We start from the raw sequence: 22073 nt of genomic DNA, 5'->3' as shown, positions 1-22073 counted from the left end.
GACCCTTGGTTATTGTTGTTACTGTTGTCCCGTTGACAATTTTGATTCTCATTTTTACATTGTAAACAAGCTTTGGCAATATGTACATTGTTACGTCATGCCAATAAAGCAAATTGAATTGAATTGAAAGGAGAGAAGCGAGAGACAGAGGAGAGAGAGGAGAGAGAGAAGAGAGAGAGAGAGAGGAAGAGAGAGAGAGCGAGAGAGAGAGGGGAGAGAGAGAGCGAGAGGAGGAGAGAGAGTGAAAGAAGAGGAGAGAGAGGAGAGAGGAGAGAGAGAGAGAAGAGGAGAGAGAAGGGAGAGAGAAGAAAGAGAGGAGGAGAGAGAGAGAGGGGGAGAGAGAGAGGAGAGAGGAGAGAGGAGGAGAGAGGGGAGAGAGAGAGAGGAGAGAGAGGAGAGAGAGAGAGGAGAGAGAGAAGAGAGAGACAGAGGAGAGAGAGAGAGGAGAGGGAGAAAGGAGGAGAGAGAGAGAGAGAGCGAGAGAGAAAGGAGAGAGAGACAGAGGAGAGGGGAGAGAGAGAGAGCGAGAGGAGGAGAGAGAGTGAAAGAAGAGGAGAGAGAGGAGAGAGAGAGAGAAGAGGAGAGAGAAGGGAGAGAGAGAGAGGAGGATAGAGAGAGGAGAGAGAGAGAGAGAGAGAGAAGAGAGAGAGAGAGGAGAGAGAGAGATGAGAGAGAAGAGAGACAGAGGAGAGAGAGAGAGGAGGGAGAAAGGAGGGGAGAGAGAGAGGAGAGAGAGAGAGAGAAAGGAGAGAGGCGAGAGACAGAGGAGAGAGAGGAGAGAGAGAAGAGAGAGAGAGAGAGGAAGAGAGAGAGAGAGAGAGATGGGAGAGAGAGAGCGAGAGGAGGAGAGAGAGTGAAAGAAGAGGAGAGAGAGGAGAGAGGAGAGAGAAGAGGAGAGAGAAGGGAGAGAGAGAGAGGAGGATAGAGAGAGAATGATAGAGAGAGAGGAGAGAGAGAGAGGGGAAGGGAGAGAGAGGAGAAAGGAGGAAAGAGAGAGCGAGAGGAGGAGAGAGAGAGTGAAAGAGGAGAGAGAGAGGAGGAGAGAGAGAGAGGGGGAGAGAGAGAGGAGAGAGGAGGAGAGAGGGGAGAGAGAGAGAGGAGAGAGAGGAGAGAGAGAGAGGAGAGAGAGAAGAGAGAGACAGAGGAGAGAGAGAGAGGAGAGGGAGAAAGGAGGAGAGAGAGAGCGAGCGAGATAGAAAGGAGAGAGAGACAGAGGAGAGAGAGGAGAGAGAGAAGAGAGAGAGAGGAAGAGAGAGAGAGAGGGGAGAGAGAGAGGAGGAGGAGAGAGATAGCGAGAGGAGGAGAGAGAGTGAAAGAAGAGGAGAGAGAGGAGAGAGGAGACAGAGAGTGAGGAGAAGAGAGAAGGGAGAGAGAGAATAGAGAGAGGAGGAGAGAGAGAGGAGAGAGGAGAGAGAGGAGAGAAAGGAAGGGAGAGAGAGGAGAGAGGAGGAAAGAGAGAGCGAGAGGAGGAGAGAGTGAAAGAGGAGAGAGATGAGAGAGGGAGAGAGAGAGAGAGAGGAGGCGAGAGAGAGGAGAGAGAGAGAGGGGGAGAGAGAGAGGAGGAGAGAGAGAGGAGGAGAGAGAGGAAAGAGAAAGGAGGACAGAGAGTGTGTGTGTTCCCTTTCTCTTTAGAGCAGCGTGTGGAATGTGACTAGGGTTGCAAAATTCCAGGAACTTTCAATAAATTCCCTGGTTTTACAGAATCCTGGTTGGAAGATTCCGGATTTCCTGCATATTCCTTCCTGAATCTGGGAATTTTCCAACCGGGATTTTGAAAAAAAACAGGGAATTTATTGAAAGTTCACAGAATTTTAATTAGCTAGACAGAGGCCTGTGGCATTGTGTGTGTGTGTGATGGCGTGGATATGAGGAAGAGGAGTGGTCTGCACTGTGTGTGTGTTAGAATGGCAGAGATGTATTGCCGTATCTTATCCTCCATTTTCAGTCATCTGCTGTTGTGTTCCTGTAGCGACCTGTCAGAGCAGCATCATACCACATCTAACCACTGACATGGAGGAGGGGAAGATAGAACACCAGGAAATGTTCATTTTATCTGCATTTCTGTCCATCTGTCCCTCTCCACCTGTGTGTCTGTGTGTGTGTGTGTGTGTGTGTGTGTGTGTGTGTGTGTGTGTGTGTGTGTGTGTGTGTGTGTGTGTGTGTGTGTGTCTGTGTGTGTCTGTGTGTCTGTGTGTGTCTGTGTGTGTGTGTGTGGCTGTACATGGATAATTAATCTCATTATGGGAGTTGTAGTGCCCAAGGGGGAATACCCCCCTGCTTCTCTCTCTGTAGGTAGGTTGGCTTTGATGTACCGGTAACGGTAGATGCTTTACCTTCACTCTCCCTCCTTTCTTTTCCTCCCTCCCTCCTCTCTTCTCTTTTCCTCCCTCCTCCCTCTTCTCTGTTCCTCCCTCCTCTCGACTCCTCCCCCCTCTTCTCCTCCCTCCTCTATTCTCCTCCCTCCTCTCGTCTCCTCACCCTCTTCTCATCCCTCCTCTCTTCTCCTCCCTCCTCTCCTCCCCCCTCTTCTCCTCCCTCCTCTATTCTCCTCCCTCCTCTCGTCTCCTCACCCTCTTCTCATCCCTCCTCTCTTCTCCTCCCTCCTCTCGTCCCCCCTCTTCTCATCCCTCTTCTCTTCTCATCCCTCTTCTCTTCTCATCCCTCTTCTCTTCTCCTCCCTCTTCTCTTCGCATCCCTCCTCTCTTCTCCTCCCTCCTTTCTTCTCCTCCCTCCTCTCTTCTCCTCCCTCCTCTCTTCTCCTCCCTCTTCTCTTCTTCTCCCTCTTCTCTTCTCCTCCCTCCTCTCTTCATCTCCCTCCTCTCTTCATCTCCCTCTTCTCTTCTCCTCCCTTCTCCTCCCTCTCCTCTTCTCCTCCCTCTTCTCTTCTCTCCTCTCTCCCCTCCCTCCCTCTTCTCTTCTCCTCCCTCCTCTCTTCTCCTCCCCCCCTTCTCATCCCTCCTCTCGACTCCCTCCTCTCTTCTCCTCCCTCTTCTCTTCTCCTCCCTCCTCTCTTCTCCTCCATCTCCTCTTCTCCTCCCTCCTCTCTTCCCCTCCCTCTTCTCTTCTCCTCCCTCCTTTCTTCTCCTCCCTCTTCTCTTCTCTTCCCTCTTCTCCTCCCTCCTCTCTTCTCCTCCCTCTTCTCTTCTCATCCCTCCTCTCTTCTCCTCCCTCTTCTCTTCTCCTCCCTCCTCTCTTCTCCTCCATCTCCTCCATCTTCTCTTCTCCTCCCTCCTCTCTTCCACGCCCTCTTCTCTTCTCCCCCCTCCTCTCTTCTCCTCCCCCCCATCTCACCCCTCCTCTCTTCTCCCCCCTCCTCTCGACTCCTTCCCCCTCTTCTCATCCCTCCTCTCTTCTCCTCCCTCTTCTCTTCTCCTCCTTCCCCCTCTTCTCATCCCTTTTCTCTTCCCCTCCCTTTTCTCTTCTCCTCCCTCCTCTCTTCCCCTCCCTCTTCTCTTCTCCTCCCTCCTTTCTTCTCCTCCCTCCTCTCTTCTCCTCCCTCTTCTCTTCTCCTCCCTCCTTTCTTCTCCTCCCTCCTCTCTTCTCCTCCCTCTTCTCTTCTCTTCTCATCCCTCCTCCATCTCCTCCCTCTTCTCTTCTCCTCCCTCCTCTCTTCCACGCCCTCTTCTCTTCTCCCCCCTCCTCTCTTCTCCCCCCCCCATCTCACCCCTCCTCTCTTCTCCCCCTCCTCTCGACTCCTTCCCCCTCTTCTCCTCCCTCTTCTCTTCTCCTCCCTCTTCTCTTCTCCTCCCTCTTCTCTTCTCATCCCTCTTCTCTTCTCATCCCTCCTCTCTTCTCCTCCCTCTTCTCTTCTCCTCCCTCCTCTCTTCTCCTCCCTCCTCTCTTCTCCTCCCTCTTCTCTTCTCATCCCTCCTCTCTTCTCCTCCCTCCTCTCCCCTCCTTTATCCTCCTCCCTCCTCTATTCTCCTCCCTCCTCTCTTCTCCTCCCTCTTCTCTTCTCATCCCTCCTCTCTTCTCCTCCCTCCTCTCCCCTCCTTTATTCTCCTCCCTCCTCTATTCTCCTCCCTCCTCTCTTCTCCTCCCTCTTCTCTTCTCATCCCTCCTCTCTTCTCCTCCCTCCTCTCCCCTCCTTTATTCTCCTCCCTCCTCTCTTCTCCTCCCTCCTCTCCCCTCCTTTATTCTCCTCCCTCCTCTCTTCTCCTCCCTCTTCTCTTCTCCTCCCTCCATTAATGACTGATTCACTGGGTCTGACTGACAAACAGTCCTACAATGTCCTAAACGCCACCCTCAGCCGCCCAGCCCTGTGACACTGCCCTCACCTCTGACCTCTGCTCTGCGCCCCCTGACCTCCCTCAGTCCCCTCAATATCCCAGGCCCTACCCCATCACTCTCACTGGTATAATACTGCTTATGTAAGCCTCTTCTCTTCTGTCCCCCGCTCGCCCACCCCCCCATCCTCCATCCCCACCCGCCACCTCCATTGTTTCATTGTTTAAGCCTCAGCTCTCTCTGTATGAGTAAGAGAGAAAGAGAGAGAGAGAGAGAGAGAGAGAGAGAGAGAGAGAGAGAGAGAGAGAGAGAGAGAGAGAGAGAGAGAGAGAGAGAGAGGGTGAGAGTGAGTGAGTGAGTGAGTGTGAGAGAGAGTGAGTGAGTCAAAGGACAGAGAGAATAGCTTCCCATCTAAACAGATGAGACAGCATATTATCCTCTCTTGTCTTCCAACCCCCCCTTACCTGAGCAGCGGGTGTGTCCGTCGGCGGGCTCGTACCCGGGCAGACAGCCACAGGAGGTAGTGGGCTGGCCCACCCATTGGCCGTCCTCTCCACAAAAGAGTTTAGGTGTGCGTGTCCGGGGCCCCTGCTGGGCAGCGTTGTCCACACACACCCCCTGGGCCTCCTGTACGAGGGTGCGGGGTACGGTCTCAGGGAAGGAGGACAGGGAGCTGGCCAGTGCGGGACACTTCTTAAAGAACACCCTGGCAGACAGCAGGGCCATGCAGGCTCCCTGGGCCTGGAAGGCCAGGTAGAAACCCCTCTTAGACAGAGGCCCCAGCCGCAGGGTCTTCACATTGAACTTACGCTCCCCGCCCTTCCTCAGCAGGAAGTCTGCAGCCACTGTGTCCACCTACAGGATGACAGGAGGGAGAGGCAGACGGTCAGCACAAACACAGGAAGTAATATCTCGACATAGAATTCAACATCCCAAAAGTCTACTTGAAGAGCTCCCATTCCAGTGGGTTTGTGTGTGTTCAGTGTAGCTGTGTATGTCAGCATGTGTACAGCTGTTCACCGTGATGCAGGGGTTCTCTCCATCGAGGAGGGTTTTGTTGTTGACTGTTGATGTGTGTGTGTGTGTGTGTACAGTAGCTGTGTACCTTAGTATAGGGGTTCTCCATCCAGGATGGGTGAGTGGGTGTAGCCTCGTCAGAGTCGGCCTGGTAGTAGAAGAGGTTGAAGGTCTCTTTGCAGCTGCGGTGGTGTGTGACTCTGGACGAACACTCGATCATGGTGAAGCGCAGCTCCACGTACACCTGGGACGCTCCCCGCCGCTGGATCAGCCCGCTGCGCAGCCAATGGCTGGAGGCGCCATCCATCTGGCAGATCTGATAGGTCCTCACGCTGTTGTTCTCCTCGTCCAGACCACTCACCTCCTCCCACTGAGACAGAGGGTGGGAAGTGAGGAGAAGAGATGGTTAGATAGCAATACCATCAATGAAACATCATTATTAGAGACACATACAGTTGTAGTCGGAAGTTTACATACACTTAGGTTGGAGTCATTAAAACTGGTTTTTCAACCACTCCACAAATTTCTTGTTAACAAACTATAGTTTTGGCAAGTCAGTTAGGACATCTACTTTGTGCATGACACAAGTCATTTTTCCAACAATTGTTTACAGACAGATTATTTCACTTATAATTCACTGTATCACAATTCCAGTGGGTCAGAAGTTTACATACACTAAGTTGACTGTGTCTTTAAACAGCTTGGAAAATTCCAGAAAATGATGTCATGGCTTTAGAAGCTTCTGATAGGCTAATTGACATAATTTGAGTCAATTGGAGGTAGAGGTCGACCGATTAATCGGAATGGCCGATTAATTAGGGCCCGATTTCAAGTTGTCATACATTTTTGGACACCGATCATGGCCGATTACATTGCACTCCACGAGGAGACTGCGTGGCAGGCTGACTACATGTTATGCGAGCGCAGCAAGGAGCCACGGTAAGGTGCTAGCTAGCATTAAACGTATCTTATAAAAAACAATCAATCTTAACATAATCACTAGTTAACTACACATGGTTGATGATATTACTAGTTTATCTAGCTTGTCCTGCGTTGCATATAATTGATGCGGTGCCTGTTAATTTATCATTGAATCATAGCCTACTTCGCCAAAAGGGTGATGATTTAACAAGCGCATTCGCGAAAAAAACCCTGTTGTTGCACCAATGTGTACCTAACCATAAACATCAACACCTTTCTTAAAATCAATACACAAGTATATATTTTTAAACCTGCATATTTAGGCAATATTGCCTGCTAACATGAATTTCTTTTAACTCGTGAAATTGTGTTACTTCTCTTGTGTTCTGTGCAACAGAGTCAGGGTATATGCAGCAGTTTGGGCCGCCTGGCTCGTTGCGAACTGTGTGAAGACTATTTCTTCCTAACAAAGACAGCCAACTTCGCCAAACGGAGGATGATTTAACAAAAGCGCATTTGCAAAAAAAGCACAATCGTTGCACGAATGTACCTAACCATAAACATCAATGCCTTTCTTAAAATCAATACACAGAAGTATATATTTTTAAACCTGCATATTTAGTTAAAAGAAATTCAGGTTAGCAGGCAATACTAGGGAAATCGTGTCACTTCTCTTGCGTTCATTGCACGCAGAGTCAGGGTATATGCAATAGTTTGGGCCGCCTGGCTCGTTGCGAACTAATTTGCAAGAATGTTACGTAATTATGACATAACATTGAAGGTTGTGCAATGTAACAGGAATATTTAGCAGGAATATGGTTCCGTATTTCACTGAAAGAATAAACGTTTTATTTTCGAAATTATAGTTTCCGGATTTGACCATATTAATGACCTAAGGCTCATATTTCTGTGTGTTATTATGTTATAATTAAGTCTATGATTTGATATTTGATAGAGCAGTCTGACTGTGCGATGGTAGGCAGCAGCAGGCTCGTAAGCATTCATTCAAACAGCACTTTCGTGCGTCTGCCAGCAGCTCTTCGCAATGCTTCAAGCATTGCGCTGTTTATGACTTCAAGCCTATCAACTCCCGAGATTAGGCTGGTGTAACCGATGTGAAATGGCTAGCTAGTTAGCGGGGTGCGCACTAATAGCGTTTCAAATGTCACTCGCTCTGAGACTTGGAGTAGTTGTTCCCCTTGCACTAAAAGGGGCGTGACTTTTGTGGAGCGATGGGTAACGATGCTTCGAGGGTGGCTGTTGTCGATGTGTTCCTGGTTTGAGCCCAGGTAGGGGCGAGAAGAGGGACAGAAGCTATACTGTTACACTGGCAATACTAAAATGCCTATAAGAACATCCAATAGTCAAAGGTATATGAAATACAAATGGTATAGAGAGAAATAGTCCTATAATTCCTATAATAACTACAAGCTAAAACTTCTTACCTGGGAATATTGAAGACTCATGTTAAAAGGAACCACCAGCTTTCATATGTTCTCATGTTCTGAGCAAGGAACTTAAACGTTAGCTTTTTTACATGGCACATATTGCACTTTTACTTTCTTCTCCAACACTTTTCTTTTGCATTATTTAAACCAAATTGAACATGTTTCATTATTTATTTGAGGCTAAATTGATTTTGATTGATGTATTATATTAAGTTAAAATAAAAGTGTCCATTCAGTATTGTTGTAATTGTCATTATTACAAATAAATAAATAAATACATTTAAAAAAATCAGCATCGGCTTTTTTTGGTCCTCCAATAATCGGTATCGGCGTTGAAAAATCATAATCGGTCGACCTCTAACCTGCACAAATAATAGTACGCAAGAAAAAACACCATGGTACCACGCAGCCGTCATACCACTCAGGAAGGAGACGCGTTCTGTCTCCTAGAGATGAACGTACTTTGGTGTGAAAAGTGCAAATCAATACCAGAACAACAGCAAAGGACCTTATGAAGATGCTGGAGGAAACAGGTACAAAAAGTATCTATATCCACAGTAAAACGAGTCCTATATCGACATAACCTGAAAGGCCGCTCAGCAAGGAAGAAGCCACTGCTCCAAAACTGCCATAAAAAAACCAGACTACGGTTTTCAACTGCACATGGGGACAAAGTTAGTACTTTTTTGGAGAAATGTCCTCTGGTCTGATGAATCAAAAATAGAACTGTTTGGCCATAATGTGGAGGTGCTTTGCTGCAGGAGGGACTGGTGCACTTCACAAAATAGATGGCATCATGAGGGAGGAAAATTAGGTGTGGCAGGCTACCCGAAACGTTTGACCCAAGTTAAACAATTTAAAGGCAATGCTACCAAATACTAATTGAGTGTATGTAAACTTCTGACTCACTGGGAATGTGATGAAAGAAATAAAAGCGGAAATAAATCATTCCCTCTTCTATTATTCTGACATTTCACATTCTTAAAATAAAGTGGTGATCCTGACCTAAGACAGGGAATTTATACTATCATTAAATGTCAGGAATTGTGAAAAACTGATTTTAAATGTATTTGGCTAAGGTGTATGTAAACTTCCGACTTCAACTGCATTTCCCTCAGACTACACAGAACCACAAAGAATTCGAAAACAAATCCAATTTTGATAAACTCCCATATCTAGCAGCAAGATTTGTGACCTGTTGCCACATGAAAAGGGCAACCAGTGAAGAAAAAATACCATTGTAAATCCAATCTATATTTATGCTTATTTATTTTCCCTTTTGTACTTTAACTATTTGCACATCATTACAATACTGTATATAGACATAATATGACGTGAAATGTCTTTATCATTTTGGAACTTTTGTGGGTGTAATGTTTAGTGTTCATTTTCTATTCTTTATTTCACTTTTGTTTATTATCTATTTCACTTGCTGTGTGTGTGTATGTTTCCCATGCCAATAAAGCCCCTTAAATTGAAATTGAATTGAGAGAGAGAGAGAGAGAGAGAGAGAGAGAGAGAGAGAGAGAGAGAGAGAGAGAGAGAGAGAGAGAGAGAGAGAGAGAGAGAGAGAGAGAGAGAGAGAGAGAGAGAGAGAGAGAGAGAATCTCAACTTGTTTTTCTCTTGTGAATCCTCTGCCGAAGTAGGTAATCGAGGAGGGGAGCATAGCCCTCTGTTCACCTACTAACGAATTGACACTCGACCTCAGTTTCCTGGGTCCCGGAGGATCAGAGGAGCTGAGGAGAGGACAGACTTTTTTCCAATTGAGAATCTCCCAGAGAGAAACTAGAAGAGAATGAGAGGATCCATTTGGGGGTCAATATACACACCTGAGGGTTGTCATGGGAGTAGACGGTCCATCTGAGATCTGACGTCTCTGTCTTAGTGTTCATCAGGACCTCTGTGAAGACAGACACGTAACAACATGCTAAGGACACACACACTTCAACAGTAGACCCAGAGACATTTTAATACAGATATACAAACTGTCACAGTGCTCCCCGTGTTCAGTTGGTTGAGGCAGTAGAACTGTGTCATGTATAAATCAAGTAGCTCTAGCTATACCCACTGCTTCAATGTAACGAGGGTGGGGGGGGTTGATGATACGTCACTACTGAGAGGGACATTAGATAGTGAGAAACAGAGTTCTGTGCCAAATAGACACTGTTCTTTTCCCTCCCTCCCTCCCTCCCTCCCTCCCTCCCTCCCTCCCTCCCTCCCTCCCTCCCTCCCTCCCTCCCTCCCTCCCTCCCTCCCTCCCTAACGCTCCTCCATGTCTGTGGTCAGTATCATACAGGTCTGGCTTAATGCCTCCCCCTTGTTTCTAGATTAAAAATAACCTGCTGAGAAACCTCTCTGTCCTCAGGGGGAGAGGGGGACATTGGGACTAGCTGTGGGAACAAGGGTATATTCCAAATTCACATACACAACACAACAGACACACACACAACACTCAAGCTCACTCTCATGTATTCACAGTGCACACACAAACACGCTTGTATTGCGCCTACACCTACTGAACAACATGCACACCCCTCCAGCCGTGAGCTGTGATTAAAAATGAAATGATTTTGTGTAATCTCCCGAAGCGTCGGCCGAATACCAGCTCTCTTACAGCCAGAACATTTCTGCTATGATTGAGTAATTCAATACGGATTGAGAACGGAAGAGGAACAATGCAGAAATATCACAGGCAAACGGAACTGAAATTATTTATTTTCCTGTGAAAATGTCTCTTCCCCCAGCCGTCCCTCAGTAGACTGGCTCGCTCCTGTATTGTGAGCTGACCATTAGTTATTGATGGGATGAGGTTTCCTTCCATCTGAAGCCCAGTGGTGTGTTTTAAAACCATGTCCTGTTTGTCCATCCCTAAGGGGTTTCCCTGCAGGGGTCCTTCTCAGGGGTCAGGCTGTCTGCAGGTAAGCCAGTCACATGACCATCCCCAGCCGTGCCCACATCGTCTCCCCACTACCAGGCTTCCTTTGATCTATGATTACACCTCCTCAGAGCACCATGCACAAACACCAAAATCTCTCTTTATCTCTTCAATTCCTTCCTTCCTCTCTCTCACCCCACCCTGCCTTTGTCTCAAAAGGGAATTACTTTTATCTATCTTGGTACACTCTCTGGCACAGTCTGCTTTTGGAAAGATAGAATGAAAGGTTTCTATCACTTGTGTGTTCTCTGGGTGAGCTGTCTTTTGAACAGAGCAGAATCATGCCATCAATAATTCCAATTTGATAAGAATCCTGCAGGTTTGACAGATTGTCGTTACACTGAGGCTCATTTGATACCTGTGCCTGGCTTTAACAGTCTTCTCTGACGAACTAAACACTTCTCTCTCTCTCGCTTTCTTCATCTCCATTGACAGTCCCTGAGAGCCCTGACATCTCCCTCCCTCTCTCTCTCCCTCCTTCCCCCCCGTCTCTCAACTACACTCTTCTCCCATCTTTCCCTGGGACTAGCAGGCTGCAGAGGGCTGATAACCACAGTCCAACACCCTGAATAAAGAGATGGACACCCGGGAGGCAAGGAGAGTTGGGGGGTGAGGAGATAGAGGAGGATGATGGGTGAGGAGGATGAGGGGTGAGGAGGTTGAGGAGGATGATGGGTGAAGAATTGAGGAGGATAAGGGGTGAAGGGGTTGAGGAGGATGAGGGGTGAAGGGGTGAGGAGGATGAGGGGTGAAGGGTTGAGGAGGATTAAGGATGAAGAGTGAAGAGGATGAGGGAAGAAGGGTTGAGGAGGATGAGGGATGAAGGGTGAGGAGGATGAGGGATGAAAGGTTTGAGGAGGATGAGGGGTGAAGGCTTGAGGAGGATGAGGGGTGAAGGGGGAGGAGGATGAGGGGTGAAGGGTTTAGGAGGATGAGGGGTGAAGGGGTGAGGAGGATGAGGGGTGAAGGGTTGAGGAGGATGAGGGGTGAAGATTTAGGAGGATGAGGGGTGAAGGGGGAGGAGGATATGGGGTGAAGGGTTGAGGAGGATGAGGGGTGAAGGGGGATGAGGGGTGAAGAGGATGAGGGGTGAAGGGTTGAGGAGGCTGAGGGGTGAAGGGGTAAGGAGGATGAGGGCTGATGTAGGGAGCGGCAGGGTCGCTCTCAGCTTTAGACAGGAGTGTAAAAAGTGTAACTCCATCCTTGGGGAATGGAGGAATGGGAAGATATGGTGGTGAGGTGTTTCCCCAGTTTGTGTTCTACCTCAAGTTCACAGGAAAACAAATTATACACCGTCTTCACGGTGGTAACAGGTGCACCACTTTAGAATTGAGTCACGTGCACACCCATATACACACTGTGCCATTCCTCACCTGCTCCTGCTGATGTCCTATGATGATCATTTATAAGGAACAGCGGAAACAAAGCAGTCACCCCCTCCAGGCACAGCCCGGTACGGCAGCCGTGTGTGTGAGGTGTGTGTGTGTGTGTGTGTGTGTGTGTGTGTGTGTGTGTGTGTGTGTGTGTGTGTGTGTGTGTGTGTGTGTGTAATCAGTGTTTATCACTGCTCTATCATTATGTTTTATGAGACAGGATGCATGTGTGTGTTTGTCTGAGGGTTTATATATATGCATGTACAGACATGTAAAACTATATGATACAGTACAGCCCATCCAACAGTAAATGGAGGATATCATTGAGATGGGACTGACTGAACAAACTGGGACTGACTGAACACACTGGGGCTAACTGAACACACTGGAACTGACTGAAAACAATGGGGCTGACTGAACACACTGGGACTGACTGAACACACTGGGGCTGACTGAACACACTGGGGCTGACTGAACACACTGGGGCTGACTGAACACACTGGGACTGACTGAACACACTGGGATTGACTGAACACACTGGGACTGACTGAACACACTGGGACTGACTGAACACACTGGGACTGACTGAACACACTGGGGCTGACTGAACACACTGGGGCTGACTGAACACACTGGGACTGACTGAACACACTGGGACTGACTGAACACACTGGAACTCACTGAACACACTGGGACTGACTGAACACACTGGGACTGACTGAACACACTGGGACTGACTGAACACACTGGGACTGACTAAACACACTGGGACTGACTGAACACACTGGGACTGACTGAACACACTGAGACTGACTGAACACACTGGGACTGACTAAACACACTGGGACTGACTGAACACACTGGGACTGACTGAACAGACTGGGACTGACTGAACACACTGGGACTGACTGAACACACTGGGGCTGACTAAACACACTGGGGCTAACTGAACACACTGGGACTGACTGAACACACTGGGACTGACTGAACACACTGGGGCTAACTGAACACACTGGGACTGACTGAACACACTGGGACTGACTGAACACACTGGGAATGACTGAACACACTGGAACTGACTGAACACACTGGGACTGACTGAACACACTGGGGCTAACTGAACACACTGGAACTGACTGAAAACAATGGGGCTGACTGAACACACTGGGACTGACTGAACACACTGGGGCTGACTGAACACACTGGGACTGACTGAACACACTGGGACTGACTGAACACACTGGGGCTAACTGAACACACTGGGACTGACTGAACACACTGGGACTGACTGAACACACTGGGAATGACTGAACACACTGGGACTGACTGAACACACTGGGACTGACTGAACACACTGGGGCTAACTGAACACACTGGAACTGACTGAAAACAATGGGGCTGACTGAACACACTGGGACTGACTGAACACACTGGGGCTGACTGAACACACTGGGACTGACTGAACACACTGGGGCTGACTGAACACACTGGGATTGACTGAACACACTGGGACTGACTGAACACACTGGGAATGACTGAACACACTGGGACTGACTGAACACACTGGGACTGACTGAACACACTGGGGCTAACTGAACACACTGGAACTGACTGAAAACAATGGGGCTGACTGAACACACTGGGACTGACTGAACACACTGGGGCTGACTGAACACACTGGGACTGACTGAACACACTGGGACTGACTGAACACACTGGGACTGACTGAACACACTGGGACTGACTGAACACACTGGGAATGACTGAACACACTGGGACTGACTGAACACACTGGGACTGACTGAACACACTGGGGCTAACTGAACACACTGGAACTGACTGAAAACAATGGGGCTGACTGAACACACTGGGACTGACTGAACACACTGGGGCTGACTGAACACACTGGGACTGACTGAACACACTGGGGCTGACTGAACACACTGGGACTGACTGAACACACTGGGATTGACTGAACACACTGGGACTGACTGAACACACTGGGACTGACTGAACACACTGGGACTGACTGAACACACTGGGGCTAACTGAACACACTGGGACTGACTGAACACACTGGGGCTGACTGAACACACTGGGGCTGACTGAACACACTGGGGCTGACTGAACACACACACATGTACAGACACACACACACACACACACGACACTCTTAGAAAAAAGGGTTCTTCGGCTGTCCCCATAGGAGAACCCTTGTTGGTTCCGGGTAGAATCATTTTGGGTTCCAGGTAGAACCCTCTGTGGGACGGGTTTTACATGGAACCCAAAAGGATTCTACCTGGAACCAAAAAGGGTTCTTCAAAGGATTCTCCTATGGGGACGACCAAAGAACCCTTTAAGGTTCTAGATAGCACCGTGCAGGGTTGGGATCCATTCAGAATATTGGAATTGACTCCCATCCAACTCATGAGTTGAAATTCAAATTGATTTGGCCACACCTCACAGGATATAGAATTTGAGTTTGAGTGACAGGAAGAAGAATTTAACTAGTACAATTCAAATAAATTCCAGTCAGTCATATAACATGAGAATTTAATTATATCTGACAGTTCACACTTCCAGATACCAAAGAATATATCACATTTCTCTGGAAACAATGTTCATATACTCTTTTAACCTTAGTGCTTAGAATAGCCAGTTACAGTATATTTCCACCAACCATTTCTTTCGTTTGGCTTCTTTTTGAAGTCTTTAGGGTCAACTTGAGGGTGAAACTAAATATAATTAAAATTAGACTATTCACATATAGGTTTCATTTTCCTTTATCGGGAAAACCAGTTATTTCAACAATATTTTTTTGTATGCATGTAATTAACAACATGTTTGATGTTTTATGTACAAGATGTATATTTGTATAGACTACACCTAATATAGAATAGAAGAGGCCTTTGAATTTAATTTCATTTAATTTCACTGAATTCAATTCTATTTCCTTTCATTCAAATTCGAATTGCAATTCTGTATCCTGTTTAATACTTCAATTCAAATTCAATTCCATTTCAAGAACGAGACATTCTCAATTCTATTCTGATTTGAGCACAACCCTGACACACACGCACACGCACACGCACACACACACACACACACACACACACACACACACACACACACACACACACACACACACACACACACACACACACACACACAGCCTGCTGCTTTTTGTAGACCAAAGGCTGATCCCTGTAAGATGGAGCCGTACCTCATCCAGGCTTTCCACCACTCCAGAGAGCAGTAAAGAATACTGACCTTTCACCACCCCAGAGAGACAAAAAGACTCCTGACCTTCCACCACCCCAGAGAGAAGAAAATACTCTGGGCATTTCACCACTCTAAAGAGCAGTAAAGACTCCTGACCTTCCACCACCCCAGAGAGCAGTAAAGACTCCTGACCTTCCACCACCCCAGAGAGCAGTAAAGACTCACCACCTCAGAGAGCAGTAAAGACTCCTGACCTTCCACCACCTCAGAGAGCAGTAAAGACTCCTGACCTTCCACCACCTCAGAGAGCAGTAAAGAATCCTGACCTTCCACCTCCTCAGAGAGCAGTAAAGACTCCTGACCTTCCAGGACCCAAAAGAGCAGTAAAGAATCCTGACCTTCCACCACCCTAGAAAGCAATAAAGACTCCAGATCTTCCTCCACCTCAGAGAGCAGTAAAGACTCCTGACCTTCCACCACCTCAGAGAGCAGTAAAGACTTCTGACCTTCCAGGACCCTAGAGAGAAGTAAAGACTCCTGACCTTCCACCACCTCAGAGAGCAGTAAAGACTCCTGACCTTCCACCACCTCAGAGAGCAGTAAAGACTTCTGATCTTCCACCACCTCAGAGAGCAGTAAAGACTCCTGACCTTCCACCACCTCAGAGAGCAGTAAAGACTTCTGATCTTCCAGGACCCAAAAGAGCAGTAAAAATTCCTGACTTTCCACCACCCTACAGAGCAGTAAAGACTTCTGACCTTCCAGGACCCTAGAGAGCAGTAAAGACTTCTGATCTTCCAGGACCCAAAAGAGCAGTAAAAATTCCTGACTTTCCACCACCCTACAGAGCAGTAAAGACTTCTGACCTTCCAGGACCCTACAGAGCAGTAAAGACTCCTGACCTTCCACCACCCCAGAGAGAAGTAAAGACTCCTGACCTTCCACCACCTCAGAGAGCAGTAAAGACTCCTGACCTTCCACGACCTCAGAGAGCAGTAAAGACTCCAGACAGGGCTCTCCCTACTGTAGAAGAACCCTACCATACTACCAGCTCTGTTCCAAAGACTCCAACTCCATCCACTCCACACAGCAGGTGAATAAACCCACGTCTCCAGTCTTTAAATAAGTGACCTTGAATATGATAGCTGCTGCATGACCCAACCTATTCAGAGTTGGAACACAAACCCTCTCTTTAATTACAGACCGACTTCTTCACTTTCTTCTCTACCTCTCTGCTACTTCCCCTTCCTCTCTCTCTCTCTCTCTCTCTCTCTCTGGCTGCTCTGGAGTGTCATAAGGAAATGATAGGCCTGTGAGCCTTCGCTCTGCATCGGCTACAATTAGACCCATGCTTTAATTAAGGAAACCCAGAGTGCCAATTACCCCCTACACGCCTAGAGAGAGAAGGAGCGAGGAGAGATAGAGAACAGATAAAGTGGGAAGGTGGCTGAGAAGGAGAGAACAGAGATTCTGGTTAGGGTAGGATGGGAGAACATGCTAAGAGGAGAGGGAAAGTCAGGGGTGGGGAGAAGTGCAGGACAGCGCTGACCTGGGTTAAGGATTTATGGGAGTGCTGGGAGGGAGAAACAGACAGAAACAGATGAAGGGAGAGAAGGAGAGATGAAAAAAGACTAGTGGAGCTTATCAGGGCATTTGGCCACTAAGACACCACCTTGCAGTCTCCGTGTGTGTGTGTGTGTGTGTGTCTGTAAGCACAAGAGTGTGCGTCATATATCACAATACAGATGTAAGATCTTAATTTGATCACTCTTTTGTTTCTGAGAATTTTCCTTCACAGCAGGAAATGGAAACTTGCAGTGTATTTGAGTTTTTTTTAAAGGGTTTTAAAGTTTGAAATTTCCACGTAGAAATTTCAGACTTGATTTGCCGTAAGGAAAAATGTATCAACCCCTACAAAAATGTCCATTCATTATAATCCACATTGTAATTCACATTTCCTGTTGCTACAAGATTATTCTTCTGCTGTAGCAAACTGGCTCAAATTAAGATCCTACATCTGTAGTGTATGTTCAAAACCTGATGTGTGTCTGTTTATGTGTGTTTGACATAGAGTTGAGCCTGTGAGATTAGGTCTCCCCCTCTCCTCTAATCCAACTCCCCTCCTTCCTGTTTCCTGCTTCTCTCCTGGTCTGAAGGGAGCTGAGGAGTGATGGACTGGCCACTGACATCCTCACAGTGCATTCAGCAGGCCTACTGGAGTGAGAGGCCCTCTGAGAAAAACATTACACTTCACTCTCTAATCTTATTATAAGGGCCCCCATATGATAGCGCATGGACCTGTGTGACTGTCTACACGTAGCCTGTATACATGTGTTAGAGAGAAAGAGAGAGAACGAGAGAGAGAGAAAGAGAGAGAGAGAGAGAGAGAGAGAGAGAGAGAGAGAGACAGAGAGAGAGAGAGAGAGAGAGAGAGAGAGAGAGAGAGAGAGAGACAGAGAGAGACAGAGAGAGAGAGAGAGAGAGAGAGAGAGAGAGAGAGAGAGAGAGAGAGAGAGAGAGAGAGACAGAGAGAGACAGAGAGAGAGAGAGAGAGAGAGAGAGAGACAGAGAGAGACGAGAGAGAGAGAGAGAGAGAGAGAGAGAGAGAGAGAGAGAGAGAGAGAGAGAGAGAGAGAGAGAGAGAGAGAGAGAGAGAGAGAGAGAGAGAGAGAGAGAGACGAAGACAAATGTTTTCCTCCTTTATTCCTCTTCAGGGATGTCAAACAGCCCGGTGGTACTACTGTCCTTGTTCTCTCCTCTCCCAGGACATCACCTGACCCAGTTACTGTAGGGAGCTGGCTACTGGCTACTGGACAGGGTCCATTTCTGTGTGGGTGTTCAGCCAGAGTTGAATAACACAGCTGTGAACCAAAATGGCTGACCTTAGCAGTGGGGATTAAGTGTATTAAACCTACCCTACATGTCTGGCATTCATTTGGGCTCAGAAATGTGCAAGTTACAATTGACTCAATGCCTGGAATTTTGGGTAACGTTCTTATATGGTGGCTGAAATGTCTGTGCTACAGCAGAACTTATTGAAGTAGAAACAGCAGCATTTCCACACAACAGACAAAAGTTTTTAACAATCATAGACTGTTGTCTGCAGAACGTTGGAAAATATTAAAGGTGCACTATGCAGAAATTGCTCCGCCATTTCCTGGTTGCTAAAATTCGAATAGTTTGCCTAATTTCAGTTTATGTGACAAAACAAGCAAGTATAGTGTAGAGAATCATTGTACCATCTAAACCACTGTTCATTATATTTTGCAAAACCTAAAGTAAAAGACGCAAAACTAAATTTATGAATGGGAAGCATAGAAATAGCGCACATAGAAGAGACCTACCGCTTCTTAGACTTGCGTTCAATGAGAATAACAGATTTATAACTCTAATTTCTATGTGAATTTGGTCGGGTCACCCAAAAAGTTACATATTGCAGCTTTAACTCAACATTTATGTCACGTTGCAGTGAGCTAATTGCTGAGATTGTTCAAGAGTTGACAGTAGTAATGTTCTGGGTTTTTTCTTCTCCCTGGTTGGATTTTAGTTCTGTAGCTAATCTCACACCAAAGGGGTGATCTGAAAGAGTCCAGATGACTTCCCACATATCCCTCCCTGGCTAACAAAAGACACTGAGCTATGGGTGAGATTAAACTTCATAAAAGACCAATTAAGGAGAGCTGGAGTGGAACAAAGAAGCTCAGAGTCCTCCCTCCCTTCCCCAGAGAGAGAGACACACAGTGGAACAGCTTTCTACATGATCAAGGAGCCTCACCGACTACTGAGGGAAAGACAGTGGTACAGTTGGCATGGTTTGATAGGCATCGTAACTAAACCAGTGTGTGTCACTGTGGATGTTTAGAACAAAGGGTTTAGGATTAAGTCAACCTCAAATCAAAGGGAGCCTTGTTTCTCTGTAATTGTTTCTGTTTAACTGATAGGGACTCAATGGTAAAAAATGTGACAGAGATAACTCATTATGTTTATAAAGGTTTATAACAAGTTTATAAAGAGTAGTTCACAATTATCATCGTGTGTTGAAGGAGACACGCCGGTCCTGGTTACAGGTTCTCAAAGTGTGCACAATCTCCATATACTTTCAGCATGTTGACTGTCGTGTGTTTAAGTCGTTCTTTTCCTTTTTGTGGTTCTGTTGTTCAATCTTGACCCATTTCTCTCCCCCCCATCACTCAAGTCTCATCCTTATAAGAAACTCTGGACAGAAAATGGTTTGCATGTATCTCCATGTCAGTCCGACTGGGAGATCCTCTAGCACACTAAAGACCGGGACATTAACCAAAGAAAAGGTCAGCTCTCACACACACTTCTACATACGCACTCAGATGTGCTCTGACACAAAAGTACACACATCGACTGCAGAAATAATATGACCGACATGTACTGTCAGGTTCCACTCGCTAACGTCTGCCATACTAACCATATCAACGTTGGGGTCCTCATTGGTTACAGAGTAATACAAGCTGTATTACAACTGTATATAGATATTTTCACAAGAGAAAACATGCAGACATTTAACACCATAGTACCCTCCAAACTCGTCATCAAGCTCGAGACCCTGGGTCTCGACCCCGCCCTGTGCAACTGGGTCCTGGACTTCCTGACGGGCCGCCCCCAGGTGGTGAGGGTAGGTAACAACATCTCCACCCCGCTGATCCTCAACACTGGGGCCCCACAAGGGTGCGTTCTGAGCCCTCTCCTGTACTCCCTGTTCACCCACGACTGCGTGGCCATGCACGCCTCCAACTCAATCATCAAGTTTGCGGATGACACTACAGTGGTAGGCTTTATTACCAACAACGACGAGACGGCCTACAGGGAGGAGGTGAGGGCCCTCGGAGTGTGGTGTCAGGAAAATAACCTCACACTCAACGTCAACAAAACAAAGGAGATGATTGTGGACTTCAGGAAACAGCAGAGGGAGCACCCCCCTATCCACATCGACGGGTCAGTAGTGGAGAAGGTGGAAAGTTTTAAGTTCCTCGGTGTACACATCACGGACAAATTGAATTGGTCCACCCACACAGACAGCGTTGTGAAGAAGGCGCAGCAGCGCCTCTTCAACCTCAGGAGGCTGAAGAAATTCGGCTTGTCACCAAAAGCACTCACAAACTTCTACAGATGCACAATCGAGAGCATCCTGTCGGGCTGTATCACCGCCTGGTACGGCAACTGCTCCGCCCACAACCGTAAGGCTCTCCAGAGGGTAGTGAGGTCTGCAGAACGCACCACCGGGGGCAAACTACCTGCCCTCCAGGACACCTACACCACCCGATGTCACAGGAAGGCCATAAAGATCATCAAGGACAACAACCACCCAAGCCACTGCCTGTTCACCCCGCTATCATCCAGAAGGCGAGGTCAGTACAGGTGCATCAAAGCAGGGACCGAGAGACTGAAAAACAGCTTCTATCTCAAGGCCATCAGACTGTTAAACAGCCACCACTAACATTTAGCGGCCGCTGCCAACATACTGACTCAACTCCAGCCACTTTAAAAATGGGAATTGATGGAAATTATGTAAAAATGTACCACTAGCCACTTTAAACAATGCCACTTAATATAATGTTTACATACCCTACATTACCCATCTCATATGTATATACTGTACTCTATATCATCTACTGCATCTTGCCATCTTATGTAATACATGTACCACTAGCCACTTTAAACTATGCCACTTTATGTTTACATACCCTACAGTACTCATCTCATATGTATATACCGTACTCTATACCATCTACTGCATCTTGCCATGCCGTTCTGTACCACCACTCATTCATATATCTTTATGTACATATTCTTTATCCCTTTACACTTGTGTGTGTGTATAAGGTAGTAGTTGTGGAATTGTTAGGTTAGATTACTTGTTGGTTATTACTGCATTGTCGGAACTAGAAGCACAAGCATTTCGCTACACTCGCATTAACATCTGCTAACCATGTGTATGTGACTAATAAAATTTGATTTGATTTGATTTGAGATATACCTCACACACACACACACACGCTCACACGCACGCTCACGCACACACACACACACACACACACACACACACACACACACACACACACACACACACACACACACACACACACACACACACACAGTGACTAATCCGCAGTGGGAGGTGGACAGCTTGACGCTGGAGGACAGTCAGTCTGAATGGCACAACAGACTCAGGCTAAATAAACCATCCAAAGATCTGCACATCCAAGCCCAGATACAACAGAATACTTCCATGGGTCTCCTCTTTCATTTGACACCTCCTCCTCCCTCTCTTTCACAAGCCAAGGAAAAACAGACACATCGAGGGGTAGAGCTCAAGATCTTCCTTCCAATGTTCTCTGTTCTTAGAGGCTTAAGACAGGGGGGTTTGAAGCACTAAACACTTTTGGAAGGGGTTTTTAGGTTTTTAGGTTGAAATAAGACCTTGTATGAAACCTTGTATGAAATTACTAGAGTGAACATGTAATGTGTATGCTCTGTGTGTGTGTGTGTGTGTGTGTGTGTGTGTGTGTGTGTGTGTGTGTGTGTGTGTGTGTGTGTGTGTGTGTGTGTGTGTGTGTGTGTGTGTGTGTGTATGAATCACAGCACACCTCTGTCTCACAGCCAGGTGCAGATCACCTACTGCAGTGGTTCCCAACCAGGGATACTAGGACTTGAGTACTTGAGAAGACTCATGAGACCATAGGCTTACTGGTATAATGTACATGAGTGGGTACTTCAGGGGTACTCCGGGTAGAGCATAATTCAATTGGTGGTACAGTAACTGGAAAAGGTTGGGAACCTACTGCACACACACATTAAAACACACACACACACACACACACACACACACCCTCTCACTTTCTGTCAGCCCATTTCTAATTTCTACTTGACTTGATAGCAGTCTCTCCTCGACACCCTCT

At 47.1% G+C, this 22073-nt stretch overlaps 1 protein-coding gene across 1 annotated transcript in view; it reads right to left on the bottom strand.

The window, feature by feature from the left end:
- The window catches only part of ephb4a (eph receptor B4a), a 63179-nt gene that overhangs the window by 33056 nt on the left and 8050 nt on the right, over positions 1-22073 (bottom strand). The window contains exons 2-4 of the mRNA XM_071364453.1: positions 9444-9514; positions 5333-5614; positions 4692-5082 (exon numbers count right to left, since the gene is read on the bottom strand). Of these exons, the coding sequence (XP_071220554.1) occupies positions 4692-5082; positions 5333-5614; positions 9444-9514 (744 nt within the window). The remainder of the gene's footprint in view (positions 1-4691; positions 5083-5332; positions 5615-9443; positions 9515-22073) is intronic.

Source organism: Salvelinus alpinus, chromosome 24 (assembly GCF_045679555.1).
Source record: "Salvelinus alpinus chromosome 24, SLU_Salpinus.1, whole genome shotgun sequence".
In the NCBI taxonomy this organism is placed as follows: Eukaryota; Metazoa; Chordata; class Actinopteri; order Salmoniformes; family Salmonidae; genus Salvelinus; species Salvelinus alpinus.
The sequence above is the reverse complement of the archived record's forward strand: the minus strand, read 5'-3'. Positions and strand labels throughout refer to the sequence as shown.